The sequence below is a fragment of the Rattus norvegicus genome, chromosome 13, assembly GCF_021556685.1.
Source record: "Rattus norvegicus strain SHRSP/BbbUtx chromosome 13, alternate assembly SHRSP_T2T, whole genome shotgun sequence".
NCBI lineage: Eukaryota > Metazoa > Chordata > Mammalia > Rodentia > Muridae > Rattus > Rattus norvegicus.
This window is the reverse complement of record NC_141546.1, coordinates 95,280,099-95,297,439: the sequence shown is the minus strand read 5'-3', so window position 1 is coordinate 95,297,439 and position 17,341 is coordinate 95,280,099. Positions and strand designations below refer to the sequence as shown.

Genomic DNA, 17,341 nt, shown 5'->3' with positions numbered 1-17,341 from the left:
ATAACCCCCTGCAAGTTACATTTTTAAGCAATTAAGCAAGAGATGCAGAAGGAGAAAATGAAGGCCTTTGGTTATCTCTAAGGGGAATTTTTTTTTTTTTGAGCAACTGAATGTCACAGAGGCTGAAGAGCATGGTTATCTATGTTTAAACTAGGCTTGAGCAGCTCTGAGGCCATTCCTTCAAGGCAATTTGTCAAATGTTTGCTCCGTTCTAACGAGAGGAGAGGCTCCTGGTAAGCCCAGCTTCAACAAACCTAACTTCCTACTAAATCAGAAGGACAACGATTTCTCATTGCTCTAGAAACTGATCAGGAAGAGCAGGTGGAGAGTCGCCTCTCTCACAGTTACATCCCAGTGACACTGAAGCAGAGCCCTTCAGCTTAATTTATTTCTATACAATCCAGTGCTTCCTAAGCAAGTCTATTCGTGAACCCCTTTGTCATATTGAAGTAATGTTAAGCTTATTATCTCTCCCTGCCCATTCGATCTCCCAGAAGTCTCCTGGCTCCCGAGCTGGGTCTCGTCATCTTCTGGATTGTCTCCCAGGATACGGAGGAGACCTTACCACTTGAAAAGGGTTGGCGAAGCCCCCAGCCACAGAAATGGGAGCTTCCAACCTTTCAAGGTGGAAACATCAGGTGAGGGCATCAAGGATCGACACCTTTTGCCTTTGCTGGCAAGAACAAAAGTGAATGGTCGCACTGAGCTGTTCACGAGCTGAATTAACATGCGAGGCTGGGTTGCTGAACTGCTATCCCAACTCACTCCCAGTGCCTTGGACCCTGTCTCCTAGACAGTCCATTCTTTTCTCACTGGGACCAGGTGACTCATTCAGCTGTCAGCAAATGTTGGCACACCACGGTTCACCAGCCAAAGGCAGCCTGCGACCTTCTCTTACACTGTGGCCTCTATCAGGAGTAGCTTTTATATCTAGAAATCCCGGTGGACAAAAGCCACAAGAGCGCAGAGCTTGAGTCCTGTTCCTAAGCCTAGTGCAGGCTTTTGCTCTGACCCAGCCCCCGGGGTGGTGCCTTCTTTCCGTGTTCGGTGACATAGAAAGCACCAATCTCAGAGCTGTGGGGCAAAGAGAGAATGAAACCGGACAGGATTACTTAGGGACAGGAACGCTGTTCTGGCCCGACTCTCAGCTCAGCACCCACAACAGCTGGATATAGTGAGCTTTGAAGAAATGGATGGTGGATGAGCAAGCCCTAACGATGTGTACAAAAGCCTGTGCCAGCCCAGAGAAAGCATCTGCCTTGTCCAGCGGGGAAATGACAGAGAATGTGAACCCCGGCCCTGAAGAACTAGGGAGCAAGCATCTACTGGGTGGGAGAAGGAACTGAAGCATAGGGAAGGGCCTTTTAAATGCAAGTGGAGTTTGGACTTGTTCAGAGGCTTGAGCAGATCACAGGGTCACCGATCAAAGATGGGTCACAAAATCATTCCTCCAGGGAGGTCACCTGGACAAGTCCTCGCCCTGAATCTGTTCCCCCAGACCACACTCAACAGGATCCATGAGTGATGGAACCCCACGGGGGCCCTGGCAAGGACTTGGTACTCTCCCTACACCAATGCCTGCAGCACCATACCCTGGTGTGGGAAGTGTGGATGTCCAAGCAGTGACAGCCAGGTAGTTATGGGTCCAGAAAGAAGAGGCATACCCCAGGCGGAAGTGGTAGATGTGGTAAATGAGAAGGTAGACTCAGGCGGGAGGTAAGGGGGTGGACATGGCACAGTTCCAGTGCACAGGATTCATATTTGGTTTAGTCTTGGGGATAGTCTTCCTTCCAAGGAAGTTCGTCACCTAAGTCGTCCTATTTTCCATTTCATGGGAATATTTCTGTCGCGCCCCCTTAGCCCTCAAAACTCTAGGATCTCCTTGCCTCTCCTCCATTAGCAAAAGCAGGGCAGAGGCAAATCAATGTCCTTTACAGCACACTTCAGAGAATGAAAAGGTCATTGGCCAAAAAGATATAGGAAGCTGAGGTGAGCAGCAAACTCCTCCAGTGACTGACTTGTCTCAGCCCATGGCTGCTGATACGTCAGCTGATACGTGACCTGGAGCTAAGCTGATGGCCAGATAGGGAGAGCAGCCTGTGTATTGTCTGGGGACCAGGAGCAGGGGCAGGGACAGACACCAGTGGGAAGAGAGGAGAGCCAGGGAAGCTGAGGTTGTGGTTACAGGGAGGACACAGGACAAGGTTTCTGACCCAGATGTCAATGTCTGAAAATGGAGGATGGAGGGAAGGAGCCTGTAGGCATGAGTGTGAGGACCCCTGAACCTTGTGTGTTTAAGCATGCATGTTCGCATGCTAGAGCGTTCATAGACATGTGTGTGTCTGTGTGCAAACACTCCTAAGAGCCAACACAGGTATGAACGGTGCAGGCTCCTGGACACTATGTGTATGCATGCATGTACACAGGCAAGTGTGCATAACTATGAGTGTGTATGTGTATCAGCAATCACAGGTGTATAAGTGTACATACATGCTCTTGACCACTGCATATGTGTGTGTGTGTGTGTGTGTGTGTGTATACACATTGTGCATGTGTGCATGTGCATGGGCATAAATGTGCAGGCCACTGAACGCTGTGACTAAGTAGGTGTGCGTACACGCATCAGTGTGTACATACATGCATACTGGCCTGAATGTCAAATGGTCTGTCCCAGCATAGACACTAAGATCATCTTTGGCATGGCTGTGTTGAGGGACAGAGTCTGCAGAGGATCCAGGTAAAGATGTTCACTCAGAGTCCGGACCCACGGATGCAGAGCTCGGGGGAGGGGTCTTTCAGAGCCAAGTTTGATCTAATAGGGAAAATTCGAAGGATAGCACCCAGGGAAGCTGGGAAGCTTTGTTGAATACAATGCAGAGAGAGAGAAAAAAGAAAAGGACAGAGAGACAGACAGGAAGACAGGAGACACACACACACACACACACACACACACACACACACAGTAGAGGGTGCCCTTCTATGGGCCCGAGCAGCAGGGACAGTTTCTGAATACAGGACTGAGAAGAGCTGCAGAGGAGGTTGGGGAGCAGGTGACAGGGATGTGGAGAGTAGCCAGGGTGGGAGTAGGAGGACCCTAGTGCCATCACGATCCTGTAGACTGCAGAGGAGGTTGGGAGCAGGTAACAGGAATATGGAGAGTAGCCAGGGTGGGAGTAGGAGGACCCTAGTGCCATCACGGTCCTGTAGACTGTGTGAAGGAGGTGACTGAAGTGCTTCCTCTCCAGCAGAAAGACCTGAGAATAAAGACAGATGGCTGACACTGCTATCTGCTGGGTTAAGATGTCCTCAAAGAGGGCAGCAAGAAATGGGGGCCAATCGTGGATGCCAGCCTGTTAGAAAGAAGCAGTTTGGGAAACTCAGAGGAAGCAGTGTTTTGGATGGACAGGAAACTACATGAGAACTGTGGACCACTGAAGATCTAGACAACAGATCAGGGGACATCACAGGATCCATGGCAATCCTCCCCCAGGAGGCAGCCTGAGACAAGAGCAGGGGCTCTGCACAGGGCAGAAAGCTCTGGGGCATCTCAGTGGTTATAACCCTGCCAAAGGCCACATCCTTCCGGGACAACTGGGATTCATCAGCCCCTTGATGAGCTCATGAGAATGTAGGCTTCTCAGGACCAGCATGAGACCTGGTCCCCGAGACAGTACGGTTTGGGCTTTAAGGCTGCCTGCCCCCCTGTAGCCCTGTGTTGTTTGCCAAGCTAGCCTTCTCTCTGCAACCTCCCCACCACCACCACCACCACCACCACCATCAATTTGCACTCCTTTCAAGACTCAGTCAAGGTCATATATGAGAGATGTCTTTCCTAGCTGTCCTCAACCCTGGCTAAACCTGTCCCTGAGTCTTGCCTTTCCCCATCTCTACCAAGGAATGGTGAACTTAAAAAGGAGAATTTATCCTGCTCATGGTTTCAGAGATCTTAGCTGGAATATCTGGCTGTTTTGGGTCTGCAGTGAGGCAAAACATCAAGGCAGGTAGTGGAGCCTCAAGCAGATGGACAGAGAACAGGATAGAGCCCCAAGAACAGGCTCACAGCACCCTGTTTCAGCCAGGCCTCCCCCCTGATTTCTAACACCTCCCAAATGCTATCATATTACAAGACCATCTGTGGATTTGCCTAATAATGAGGTCGGAGCCCTCATGTCCAATCACTTCCCCAAAGCCTCTCCTCAAATTCTGCTCCAGGCAGTTTCTAAGCCTTTGTCCTCGTCAAGTTGATTGACATGCGGTCAAAGTAAGAGGCCTACCTTCTCTGTGCTTTGATGCCCCCCACCATGTCTTCCAAGTATCATTCATTCTGTTGTACCAGAGGACAAACTGGGACCCAGACATGGCAAACCACTGTCAAGAGTTCCAGGGCTCTTTATTACTATGGCCAAATGTAGCCTCTGGGTGCCTTGACTCTTAGCATATTGCCACTAGCCAGGAGACCAGCGTCTTCCTCTGCCAGTTTCAAGTCCCTTGAGATCCTAAGAGTGGGAAATTCGTTGCACTGAGAAACCTGGAATCTTGAACTGGGGTAGAAGACCGGTCACAGGAAAGTAGTGTTAGCAGAGACCTGGAGAGCCCAGGAGGAAGGTGGGGGCAGTTTGGTGCACCTCTGGGCTCAAAGCACCTGGGTGCAGAGTGCCACCTGGTGGTGAAATAGAGGTGATGTTACTTCCCATGGAGACAGGTTACTGAGATGAACTCATGAAGGAAAGAAAGCTGGTGCATTCAGGAACTGTTGCCTGTCGTGGTCAGGACTTTTATTAGCTATCTGCCTGGATCCAGAGGACCTTGGCCTAAGCGGCCCATGGAAGAATATGGCACTGGTCATCTGAGGGAAGCAGAATAGGCAGGAGCTTGGGCACTGAGCCTGGGCATCCTGTGTGCTTTCCCTGAGGTTCTCCCTGGGAGATCTGCTGGCTAGCATCATGATCGACCAGACGTCAGCAACCATCGTCTCCTCCCAGTGCTTCTGCAAGGAGAACATGGGTCAGGGTGTCTGTCATACTCCATAGGCACAAGTAGAAAGGGAGAGGAAAGCCTGGCTGAGCAGAGGCGGGGACCTCTGGGGCTGGAGCTTGTAACCTCTTGGTCTTTAGTCCAAAGAAGGCACGGTGGCATGGTAAGAAAGACAGGACGTCCTCAGGAGGATCCTGACCGGCTGGGACAGAGGCTTTGGGATTTGCAAGGACTGTATAGAGACCCTCAAGTGACAGATAGGAAACAGACTAGCAACATGGATAGTTAGAGGCTAGCATGACCTGTTAGATGGTCTTCCCAGGCACTGGGCCCTTAGTATGTAGAACCCAGGCCTTATGAAATGGCTCGCTAATTCCTGAGTCTGCCCTTGTCAGTACAGTTCCACATGGCCTGCCTTGGCCCTGAGACCCTAGTGACACTTTAAAGACATGGAAGCAGGACCTCAGTGCTAAGCCACAGACACACACACACACACACACACACAGACACACACACACACACACATACCACACACACATACACACACACAGACACACACACACAGACACAGACACACACACACAGACACAGACACACACACACAGACACACACACACAGACACACAGACACACACACAGACACACATACACATACCACACACACATACCACACACACACACACAGACACACATACACACACACAGACACACATACACATACCACACACACAGACACACACACACACACACAGACACACACACATACACACACACAGACACACACACACATACACACACACACACATACACACACACACACAGACACACACACACATACACACACACACGGACACACACACACACAGACACACACACATACCACACACACACACACACACACACACACAATGCCCAGAATGAAGGCCTTTGTGTCCACCACTATCCTGCCTTCCCTTGAGAAATACTGCATGTCCCAGAAAAAAATGGGTGTACGTCAAGAACCCCAAATGCATTTCCTATTCCTGTAAGGAATGTGGGGGTCACTTTGCTGCCTCTGAAGAGCCCAAGCTTCCCGCCCAGGACATCCACAAGTTTGTATCAGTGGCAGGGAGCCAGTGATGCCTGCAGGGCTCACCTGCAGCCTCAGCAGCCCTGCCTCCTCCCCAGTCTTCCTGAAGTAAGATGCTGCACACACAATTCTGAGGAGTGAACTTAAGTCTCTGTGCCCTGCAGGCTCTGGGAGCCTAGGTCCACTCCTCTACCTCTTACCATCCCCAAGTTATGTCTCAGACTTTAAAACACGAGGCCACTTTAAGAAGTAGGTGCCCCCAGGTACCCCAGCTCCAGACAGATGTAGCCATGCCTGCCTCCCCACAGAGGGACTAGCCTGGAGGAAAGAAAACTAAGCATTGCTTTGTCCCCAAAGCTCTCCTTCCACCCTGCAGGCGTGGCAAGCAACCCCAAGCTGCCAAGACCCAAGGCAACTTTGAGGATTTTATCTTATCCAGTGCCTTCCTGCTCACCTAACACTTAAGCCAGATCTCCCCACTTGCCCCACGCCCACGAAGGATCTCCGGCTTGCTCCGTTCTTTCAGACCGCTCTGTGCATCATAAAACTAATAAACAAGCCACACTCGCTCTCCTCCTAGAGGTCAGCTCACACTTCTGCCAAGTGCTTTGATGCCCACTGGGCCCTCTGAATCAATCCGGACTGGCAAACAGTCACTGGCCGGGGCCACCCTGTGCCAAGCAGCCCCCAGAGTAGTGATGGTACCATCCCGACACCCACAAAGTTCAGGAGAAAAGGCAGTGCGGCTGACTGGCTGGCTCAAGTAGCCAAGGGCCACCAGACCTGTGAAAAGAGGAATGGGAGACCCTGCCTTGTCCATTGTCGTAAGGGGGCTGGAATGGAAAAGGCTCAAATGGTTGGCTTGTGGTCTGCCACAGCCCTGGCCTGGCCCGACACCTGACACCTTTACCCAACCATGGATGCTAAGTCCCACTCATCCCCATATGTGTCTTGCATTCTCCTTCTCATCCATGTGGGCCTGGGCCTCAGCCTGACCCCTAGGGCCCAACCCCAGATCCCACTATAGAAGAAGAATGAGTGGGGCTGGAGGGATGGCTCAGTGGTTAAGAACACTCACTGACTACTCTTCCAAAGGTCCTGAGTTCAATTCCCAGCAACCACATGGTGGCTCACAACCATCTGCAATGGGATTTGGCGCCCTCTTCTGGTATGTCTGAAGATAGTGACTGTGTACTCATATACATAAATAAATAATTCCCTTTTTTTTTCTTTCTTTTTTTTAAAGATTTATTCATTTATTATATATAAGTACACTGCAGCTGTCTTCAGACACACCAGAAGAGGGCATCAGATCTCTTTACAGATGGTTGTGAGCCACCATGTGGTTGCTGGGATTTGAACTCAGGACCTCTGGAAGAGCAGTTGGGGCTCTTAATCACTGAGCCATCTCTCCAGCCCTAAATAAATAATTCTTAAAAAAAAAAAAGATAGAAAAAGCTGCCCAACTCAGAAGAAATTAAGGGACAACACCCTCTTCTTCTCTCTGACTTCTCCTAATTCCAGGGTGCCCTTGACACTGCCCCTCCTATCTTGGACAGAGCGGACTTATCAGGTAGAGACTGGATGAAGGCTGCGTGGACATGGAAAACCGTACATTAACCTGGGAAAGGCACGAGAGGTGGGGTCTCACGGCCAGCCCAGTGGGTACTTTATTAGTGTCCCTGTCTGCCGACCCCATCACAGAATCTCAGGGAACATGATACAAAAACCCAGAAGCACAGCAGGTGCAGAGGCGGCTACAAAGCCCGTGGGCCGTAGCCTGCTGCCCTGTTGCCCTCAACAAGAACAAGATATTCCTGGACCCTATAGCGAATCCACGGATCCTGGAGTCACGTGGGCTCCATCTCAGACCCAACCGCTGCAGGGCTTGCAGAAGGCTAAGCAGTGCTCCAGGACTCAGAGGGACCAAGTCTTCCCTGGACGCATCTCTCCATCAACCTGTAGTCTCCAGATATGATCATTCTAAGGCAAAATTCCAACATGTGACCTTGGCTGCAAACCACCAGGGATGTCATGCCCACTGCATAGCATCCCTAGCAGTGGATGCGGGAACAAAAGTGCATTTCCTCAGATGACCACAGGAGGGAGCTGCAAATGTTCCCCACACTGGGAACAGAAAAGAAACCTACAGATGGCGCTTAGGGACAGCAGTCCCACCGTATACCCTCAGCCAAGGACCGAAGTCCCAAGACCTGCTGGTTCCCACTTCTCACAAGGCAGGAGCCTTAAACAGCAAAACCCTCAAGAGCCTGACTGGGGCACTAGCCCCTAGTGTCCCTCAGTATTCCGAGGTGCGCCCAGCCTGCCAGACCGGCTTGCTCCAGTTTGCCCATTCTTAGGATTCCTGGTAGACACCAGCCACAGTGTCACTAGGATCTTGAGCCACGAGCTGTCCAGGCAGAGTCCCACTGATGTTACGGATGGCACCGTAGGTCTGCTGCTGCTGTGGGGACAGTGCTGTCCTCTCTGAGGTCAGACCGTTCAGAATCCGAGGCACATAGGGCTGTTGGCAAAGGCAAGAGTTAAATCTCGGATGGTGGCAAATCTGACATCCCACATCCTGGTCGTGCCCACTGCCCCTCTTTCTCCCAACAGGACACAGATCAAGAAACAGCATTCACATGGGGCACCTGGACCCAAAATATGTCAACCGTACACTTCTCAGAGGCCAGAGCCAAATGGGAAGCCGTCTACGACCCAGTTCTCATGATTGTATGAATAAGAAAGGAAGATCAGCTTCCTCCAGCTCTCAGAGGAAACACTCCTTCCTGGTACTGTACTCTGGGTGACTGTTTATTTGGGAACTGTCTGTTTGTCTGTAGGAATATGTGTCTGTTAGCTCCCAGGCCCAGGCTGGAATGAAGGATCTGAAACCTCCACATGGCCTGTTCTCCTGGCTGGCAGGGCCAGTGCCATGGCTGCCTCTGGGTAACTACGCTCCTGAATACCTACTTATTGGGGGTTTAAGTCCTTTTTTTTTTTCAAGACGTAGCCCTGGCTATCCCAAAACTCCATCCTTAGACCAGGCTGGCCTTGAACTCAGAGATCCACCTGCCTCTACCTCCTAGGTACTGGCATTAAAGGCGTACCCCAGCACTCCTGGGCTTTGAGGAGTCCTTTCCCTAAGGAGGTAGCTGCTGGAAGGCCTGAGGCTGAGGTGACCAGCATCCTACCCTCACCTCTGTTAGGATGAGCAAAGGTTAACACTCTACCATCCGGGGCTCAAGGGCCACACTCTACCCTGAGGGAGCACCTTGGAGGATAGAGTCAGGGAACACCAGGAAGAAGAGGGGGGACTTTCCAGCCTGGCACCCCCTTCTGGAATAGGCGCCCCATGCATTTGCTGGACTCAAAGGGTACGATACGTTTGCTGTCCGCCCCATGGCTGTCAGAGAACCTCCTGATACAGCTGGAGACCCAACTCTCCAGGCAGCGGGACAGAGAGACAAGTGGACTGGGCATGCCTCAGTCATCAAGGTGGCTTCCAGTGAACAGATATGGCATCCTGACTGACTAGGGACTTCTCTTAACTGACATTAATTCAAAACGACACTGACAACTGGCCTGGGGTTTCTTTTTTAGCCAGAACTGTTCCAGCTGGTGGCTTCTCTGGGTGGGACCTGGCAACCAGCATGGCAAACAGTAGCCACCATGGGGTCAGAAACACAGATAGCTTACTGTGAATGGCGGGGGCGCATGGGCCTCAGCTTCATTTCTTTTGTCACCAACTGGTTCCTCCGTCTGTGGACAACAGCAGAGACACAATGACGAACAGAGCCAATCTCTCTGAACTAAGGTCCCTCCAAACAAACCCAGAAGAACAATAGGACCAGCGGGCACCAGGCTCCCAGTGCAGCTCAAGTGAGACCAGGAACAGGAGCCCGGAATAGGGGTGGGAGGGAGGGAAGCCACAACACACCCCACTCCCAAAGAAACGCTGGAGAAGACTGGTACTGCATTCACGTGGGGACGGGGGAGGAAGAGAGAGCCGCTCTCGCTGCTGTCCACCCTGAGGCGCGTGAGGCGCGGCAGACAGCCCGGTACCTTGTAGTTCCATGGGCTGAGGTGCTTGAAGCATCCAAAGCAGGTGTAGAGCAGGCAGGCCAGAATGGCGAGCAGAGCCACCAGGAAGGTGAACAGAGTGGCAGGGGCGGTCAGACCTGGGAACACAGGGGCCTTCCTGTCATGTTTGTCCTGTTGAGGAAGGGGCCAGGCCGGGTGCACAAACTATGGGTGACTTCTCCCCAGTCCCCATCCCTGCCCCTCAGTCCAATAGTCAAAATGGTAGCCTCACTGCTAAAAGCACACAACACAGGGTATATGACCCACATGATGGCTAGACCCATCCCTGACTGGGTTTTAGACACTGGGACACCAAGTAGCCATTGACAGTGAGCCTGCTAGGACAGTTACCGCCAACCTCCAGAGCCTAGGGCTGGCTAGACAGGATGGGGGTTCCCGGGGCTGACTGCAGAGTACCATATCCTCTGGCTAGTCCCCCCCAGAACTGACAGCAGCTGTCTTCTCCATGGGGCTTCCTGGGGCTCTGTCACACCTGACCGAGCTCAGTAGCTGGGTTGTCAACGCCACATCAACCAGCCCTCACCCAGGAGCCCCATGTTCTACCACACTGAGGCTAGTGATCTTACTGGCTGGTGGGGGGTGGGGGGTACTACGAGGCCTGGCACTGGGCACGGAACGGAATGCCCCTCACCCAGACGGAGGAAGGAGAAAAAGAAAAGCCAGAAGAGGCAGAGGATGGGAGCAGCCAAGGCCTGGTTCACGGCAGCAAAGTGGATCCTCTTCTCCAGCTTGGCCGGGAGGTAAGCAAAGTACAGGTTATGCCGGTCCACCATGTGCTTCAGCAGGATGTAGATGAGGCCTGCAAAAGAGAGGCTGTAAGCTGGAGACCTTGCAGGGCCGCAAGTGGAACACAGTGAGTTCCAGGACAGCCAGAGCTACAGAGACCCTGCCTCAAAAAATTAATTACTTACCTAATAAATTAACAGTTTTGATTTCACTATCTATTTTTGTGAGTGTTTACGTGTTTGTGCATGTGACCACGGAGGTAAGGGAGGTGTCCGTTTTCTGAAACTGGGGTTTCAGAGAGCGCCTGGTGGGGATGCTGGGTATTGAACTCGGGTCCTGAGCAAGAACAGTGTGTGCTTTGTCTTAACCACTGAGCCACTTCTCTAGCCTCTAATTAATTAAAAAATTAAATTACATTAAAAAGAGCCAGTCAGGGCTAGAGAGATGGCTCAGTGGTTAAGAGCACTGACTGCTCTTCCAGAGGTCCTGAGTCCAATTCCCAGCAGCCACATGGTGAGTCCCAACCATCTGTAATGGGATGGTCTGATAGCTCTCTTCTGGTGTGTCTGAGGACAGCTACAATGTACTCATATACTAAAATATATAAATCTGTTTTGTTTTGTTTTGTTTTTTTAAAAAGAGCCAGTCATTGTAGCACACATAGCTACAACCCCAATGTTTGGAAGGGGAAGGTAGAAGGTCCCAAGTTTGAAGTTGACCTGTGTTACAACATAGCAAGACTTAGTCTTTGTAAACTATATATGGTTTAGGTGATGATGATGATGATGATGATGATGATGATGATGATGATGACGACGACGACGACAACAACAACATCATGAGTTGCCTGCCGTAAGCATGAGGACCTGAGATCAGATGCAGTGCCCGTGTAAGCACTGGATGTAGGAACACTTCTGTGCCTACAGCACTGGGAGGAGGGAATAGAGACAGGCAGAGCCCCAGAGCTAGCCAGTCTAGCCAGTCAGAGATCTCTGGGTTTATCAAGAGACCATTTCAAAAAATACAGTGGACAAGCTAACACACACCTTTAATACCAGAACTTGGGAGGCAGAGGCTCAGGCCAGAAGATCTTCGGGAGTTTGAGCCAACCTCAATCTAGTGTACATATATACATAGTGAGTTCCGGACCAACCAAGGCTATAAAGTGAGACCTTGTCTCAAAAAAGAAAAGAGATGGGAGGGGAGGGGAAGGGAAGAGGAGGGGAAGGCAAGGTAGGGGAGGGAAGGGAAGAGGAGGGAAGTCAGGGGAGGAGAGGGAAGGGAAGAGGAGGAGAAGGAAGGGGAGGAGGGGGGAGGAAAGGGAAAAAGAGGGGAAGGCAGGGGAGGGGAGGGAAAGGGAAGAGAAGGAGAAGACAGGGGAAAGAAGGAAAGGGAAGAGTTGGGAAGGGGAGGGAAAGAAAGAAAAGAAAAGAGAGGGTAGGGGAAGGGAAGAGGAAGGGAAAGCAGGGGAAGGGAGGGAAAGGAAGAGGAGGGAAAGGCAGGGGAGAGGAGGGAAGGGAAAGGGGAGAGGAAGGAAGGGGAGGGAAAGGAAGAAAAGAAAGGGGAGGAGAGATAATCGAAGGGAAGAAGAGGGAAGGAGAGGGAAAGGAAAGAAGGAAAAGAGAGGGGAGGGAGGGGAGGAGAGGAGAGGAAAAGAAGGGAAATATCTGTCTCTGGTCTATATGCTGAGTGCACGGGCACCCATGCTCACTCATGCACACAGGCACACACATACATTCACAATCCAAACAAGATACCATGATGTGCCAACACAGAGACTCATAGCAGACATGTTGGGAGAGGCCACCGTAGAGGTCAGCAGCAGCAACGATTTGGAAAGGAAAGGAAATTTTATATTTCAGTAACCAGAGAGGGCACTCTGCTGGGAATCCGTGTGACCTGGTGATAGCTATCTCTGGCAGGTGTGACAGGGCCAGCTGTCCATGAGTCCTGAGACGGACACCAGGGCCACTTACCAAAGGGCACAATGATGGGGCAGGTGATGCTATAAGCCATGATGACGGTGAAGACGCACAGCATCCACGCATACATGGCTCCAAACTCGTATTCAAAGGCCTGGTTCTAGGGAGAGAAAGGGTTAAGGAGCTCACAAGCTGCTTCTGTCCCCAGACTTCCTTCTATGCCCTCAGAGCATGGCGGGTGGGGGGTGCCCAATGGGTCAGGGTGGACTAGGTAGTCAGGAATGCTAAGGCTTGGCTTTCTCTTCTCCCGCCAGATCCAGATCCTCTCAATCCACACCCAGATCTTCCAAGGCATGGTGATGTGTGCTCTCACGGGGTTCCCCTTCTCTAATTGTACCACCCACCAGGGCTATGAGCTCCTGGGGCAGATACAGCGGGAGGATACACCATAGAGAGATTCCACACAGACTGGGCATCCTCCCTGCCATCAGCTAAGCCCTCGTTCAGGTAACCTGGGCCAGCTCAGTTTGTACCTCTGTAAAACAAGGAGATCAGGGGTGTCCATCACAAAATTCAGAGGACTGCTGACTTCCTGCTCCCCCTAACAGAACTCACCAAGTCATAGTGACCCTACACCACACAACTCTGAGTTCTGGAATGAGTGTCAGAGCCTCAAAGAGCTTGGACATCGGAGGGGCTCCTAAGGTCCAAACAGAGGTCCCCAGGAAAGAGGTCTAGGGGCTGTATATTATCTTTCTCTTACTCCGCAGGGGCTTAAAGCATTGAATGCATAGATTTTAGCTATGAATTTTCTGTGTGGTGATTAACCTTGATTCTCAACTTGTTTGGAGTCACAATCACCTCAGAGACACAGTTCTCTGTGAGTTTCTAGAGAGGTTTAACTGAGAGAGAAGACTGCCATCCCTACAATGTATGTGGCACCATTCTGTGGGCTAAAGTCCCAAGCTGAATGAACGAAGGAAGAGAGAAAGGGCTGAACAGCAGCATTCATTCCCTGCTTCCGAATCGGATCCAGTGAACCAGTAATCTCCCACACTGCAGGTAGAAATGCTTTGAACCCCAACACCTCCCCATCATGATGAGCTGTTCCCTCAAACCGAAAGCCAAAACAAATCCCTCCTTCCTTCTGTACTGGCAATGAGAGGAGTAAATCACTGTGTGGCCAGACGCATTAGACCACAAAAACCCCAAGCACTTTTCTCTGGCCCATGAATCAGAAAGGAAGCTAGAGAAAGACTTGCCACGATCCACAGAGGTTCCAGGCAGAGGCGACCCTGAGCCCAGGTTTGAAAAGCTCCTGTCACTGTGCCTAGGATTTATCCCAGAGAACTGAGAGACCCACAGACAGGGAGCACTGGACAGGACCCAAGGTGGTACCTGCTTAACATTCCTGCGGTCAGCGGCCGTCTTGGCCATGATCATGCGGAAGGTATAGAGGATGAGGCCGGGCAGCCGCAGCAGCTCCATGCCGCTGCCGATGAAGGCTGAAGCGATGACGTAGTTCACAAAGAAGGCACCCTGGTCCGGCAGGAAGACACACCTAGGACATGATACAGGTCTGTTAGTTGGGGGGCTCAGAGCTTCCTTCCAGCTGGAAAAATAATGGGGGACCTCTGGGAGGGCTCTCCCCACACCCCCTCATTCAGCACACATTGTGGTGACCATCTGTGTGTCAGCTACTGTACTGAAAGCCAAGCATAAAATCAAGCCATGACATGGGTAATCCCAGCACTGAGATGGTGGAGGCAGGAGGATTGTGATTCTAGGCCCTTCTAGGCTACACAGCGGGATCTTTTCTCAAAATTAAAATAAAACAAAATACAAAAAAAAAAAAAAAAAAAAAAAAACAGGCCTCAGACTCTGCTCTCTTTGCACTTGCAGTCTCTGGGGACACAATCAAATATAGGTATCTACAGGGTGGCAGGCAGTGTTCCAGGGGCTGTCCAGCTCAAGGGCAATGTCAATGAGCTTGGAAGACCCATCAAAAGGCCACTGAGCATGAAGAGCACCTGGACACCAAGAGACCATGGATAATGACATCGGTGAAGAGCTGTGGGCCTGGCAGTGCCAAGTAACAGTAGGAGGGCAGGTGGGTCTGGAAAGCAGTGGGCGAGGGGAGACAGAACGGGAGGCTGAAAGACGCGGCAGACACTGTCACAGGGCTGTGCTGGAGGAGGGTGGTGCTGGGAGAGGTAAGGAGGCAGGGTCTGATTCTCTGTCTTTCTTGGAGATGGAACTGGGGGAGTCTGTGGATAAGACCAGAGGGGGAGGAGAGAGAGGAAAAAGGTAGGGTATGCTCCAAGGCTTTTGGGGGTGCCAACATGGGAGAATTATGAGGAGATCTGGGACAGAGCAGATCTGGGTTAAGGCAGGTAAAGTCCACAGTGCCCAGCAGGGGCTCCACCTGAAGCTGAGGCAGGAGACAGAATACTCCAAAGTGGTAGTGTGGATACTCAGATTTTTTTTTCTTTAACTTCTTGGTGTTGGGGATGAAGCCCAGCCCAGCATACCCCTCACCCCTTCGTGTACGTATTTTAATTCAGTAACCAAATAGCAATGAAGCCATGAGACCAGAGGAGGAGGGGCTAGGATAGAGCCCTCCTTAGCCAACAACTAGCATTGCAGGAAGTCACAAGGAGTTGCAAAGGAGATGCTGTGGGTAGGGAAGGCAAGAGCAGGGTTTGATCTGAATGGAAACATTGTGTCTGGGAAGAGCCTCAGCCAGTGTGTCAGTGTGGCTGAGAAGTCAGAGAATAGGAACCGCCAGCTGGCTACTGGATGTGGGAGTCAGAAGCCATGTCTACCCAGGAAGGAGTGAGGTGGGTAGGTGTGTGTGTGTGTGTAGCTACTTGCTCCTGCCGAGTCAGCTGCCAAGTCAGCAAGAAGCAATTGCTCCATCTTTATAGGCCTCCCCCGTAATTATTCCCAAACCTTCAGGGCTGTTGAAAGCCCTCAAGTATAGTGGCATAGGATGAGAAACTCGTTGGATAACCTTGGGTGATAACCAATATTTCCGCACCCCACTATCTGTGAAATGGAGACAGGAATAACATCTACCTCACAGCTCTCTCGCTCTCTCTCTCTCTCTCTCTCTCTCTCTCTCTCTGTCTCTCTCTCTGTCTCTCTCTCTGTCTCTCTCTCTGTCTCTCTCTCCCCCTCCTCCTCCTCCTCCTTCTCCTCCTCCCTCTCTCTGTTTCTGTCTGTCTCTGTGTCTCTGTCTTTCTCTCTGTCTCTGTCTCTGTCTGTCTCTGTCTCTCTCTCTCTGTCTCTGTCTCTGTGTGTGTGTGTGTGTGTGTGTGTGTGTGTGTGTGCGCGCGCGCGCGCGCGCGCTAGATATCTTTGTCTATGGCTTTCCACCTTATTTTTTGAGACTCTGTCTCTCTCCCACTGAACTAGAGCTTGTCAATGAGCTCCTGCAATCCTCCTGTCTCTGTCCCCTGGTGCCTAGAAAACACGGCAAGCACTTTACACACAGGTTACACACAGATCCATCTCCTCACCCACCCGCATAGCTTCTGGTGAGGGTTAATTAAGTAAAGGACTCATAAACGTTTCGCATAGAGCCATTTTAAATAATATTACTATTAGGGAGTTAGCTGTATCATAGGCTTCGAGAACGAACAGGGGCGCACACCAGCCTTAAACTGGGCTCCATTCTCCTGACAAAAACCACCCACAGGCTACACCGACACTACGTTTAATAATTATCCTTCTGTGGCTGGGGCATTACTAAAACCCAGAAGTACCTTCCCCAGAGGCTCTGTGATCTGTACGTAAGCCTCAAACAAGGAGAGTAGAGGCCGCTAATTGAGTCCTGGGCTAAAAGACAATCACATTTCTGCAAGTAAACATGAAGTAGGTCAGCTCCCACAACAGGTTCCAGGAATGTGGGAGGGGCTGCTGTCAGTGCACGGCCTGTCATTTCCAGGGAAGGTGCCAGTTCTGAAGCTGGGGGTGAGGGTGATGGGGGGGGGGGGGGGGAGACAGCATACTGCAGCCCTACCCAGAGCTACAGCCTCCCTCACCCCACCCACTGCCACCCTCCCCCCACACTCTGGACGGAGGCTGAGCCAGTCCTTACTCTAGTCTGATAGAGGTATCGGAGGAAGTTTTGTCAAAGAGCCACCGGAAGAAGAAATCCAAGCTGAAAAGCAAATTAATTCCATAAGTTTCTTACTCATTCGTTCGTTTGCTTGTTTGTTTTTCAATACTAGAGTTGAAACCCAAGGTATTGCTCAACACCAATCAAGAGTTCAACCCTCCAGTTTTCTTCCTCACACTGTCATAGCGTGAGACACTTTCGTTTTCTTCCACCCTAAAAGCAGCCCCCATCTTGAGACATTTGTCCCCTGAGGTCACACATACTTTAACTGGCACTTCCTTGAACAAGATAAACACAACAAGGATTAGCCCCTCCCTACCAGGGAAGTCCGCAGTAAGTTTTGTTCACAAGCTTTTTGCCTTTCAGGGCTATTAGATTTCCAGACCAACAGCAAGGACGGGTCCTGCGTCTGACTGGGGCTAG

At 51.2% G+C, this 17,341-nt stretch overlaps 1 protein-coding gene across 8 annotated transcripts in view; it reads right to left on the bottom strand.

Moving 5' to 3' along the window:
* Positions 1 to 7,643: 7,643 nt before the first annotated feature.
* The window catches only part of Tmem63a (transmembrane protein 63a), a 32,757-nt gene continuing 23,059 nt past the window's right edge, over positions 7,644 to 17,341 (bottom strand). For 7 of the 8 annotated variants that reach the window (XM_087580359.1, XM_087580363.1, XM_087580362.1 and 4 more), the window contains 7 exons: positions 16,898 to 16,960; positions 14,194 to 14,356; positions 12,850 to 12,955; positions 10,779 to 10,946; positions 10,109 to 10,224; positions 9,743 to 9,805; positions 7,651 to 8,567 (listed from right to left, as the gene is read on the bottom strand). In XM_087580359.1, the coding sequence (XP_087436485.1) occupies positions 8,400 to 8,567; positions 9,743 to 9,805; positions 10,109 to 10,224; positions 10,779 to 10,946; positions 12,850 to 12,955; positions 14,194 to 14,356; positions 16,898 to 16,960 (847 nt within the window). In that variant the 3' untranslated portion in view covers positions 7,651 to 8,399. Of the gene's footprint in view, positions 8,568 to 9,742; positions 9,806 to 10,108; positions 10,225 to 10,778; positions 10,947 to 12,849; positions 12,956 to 14,193; positions 14,357 to 16,897; positions 16,961 to 17,341 lie in introns of all 8 variants that reach the window. The other variant, NM_001134496.2, reaches the window with a different exon arrangement.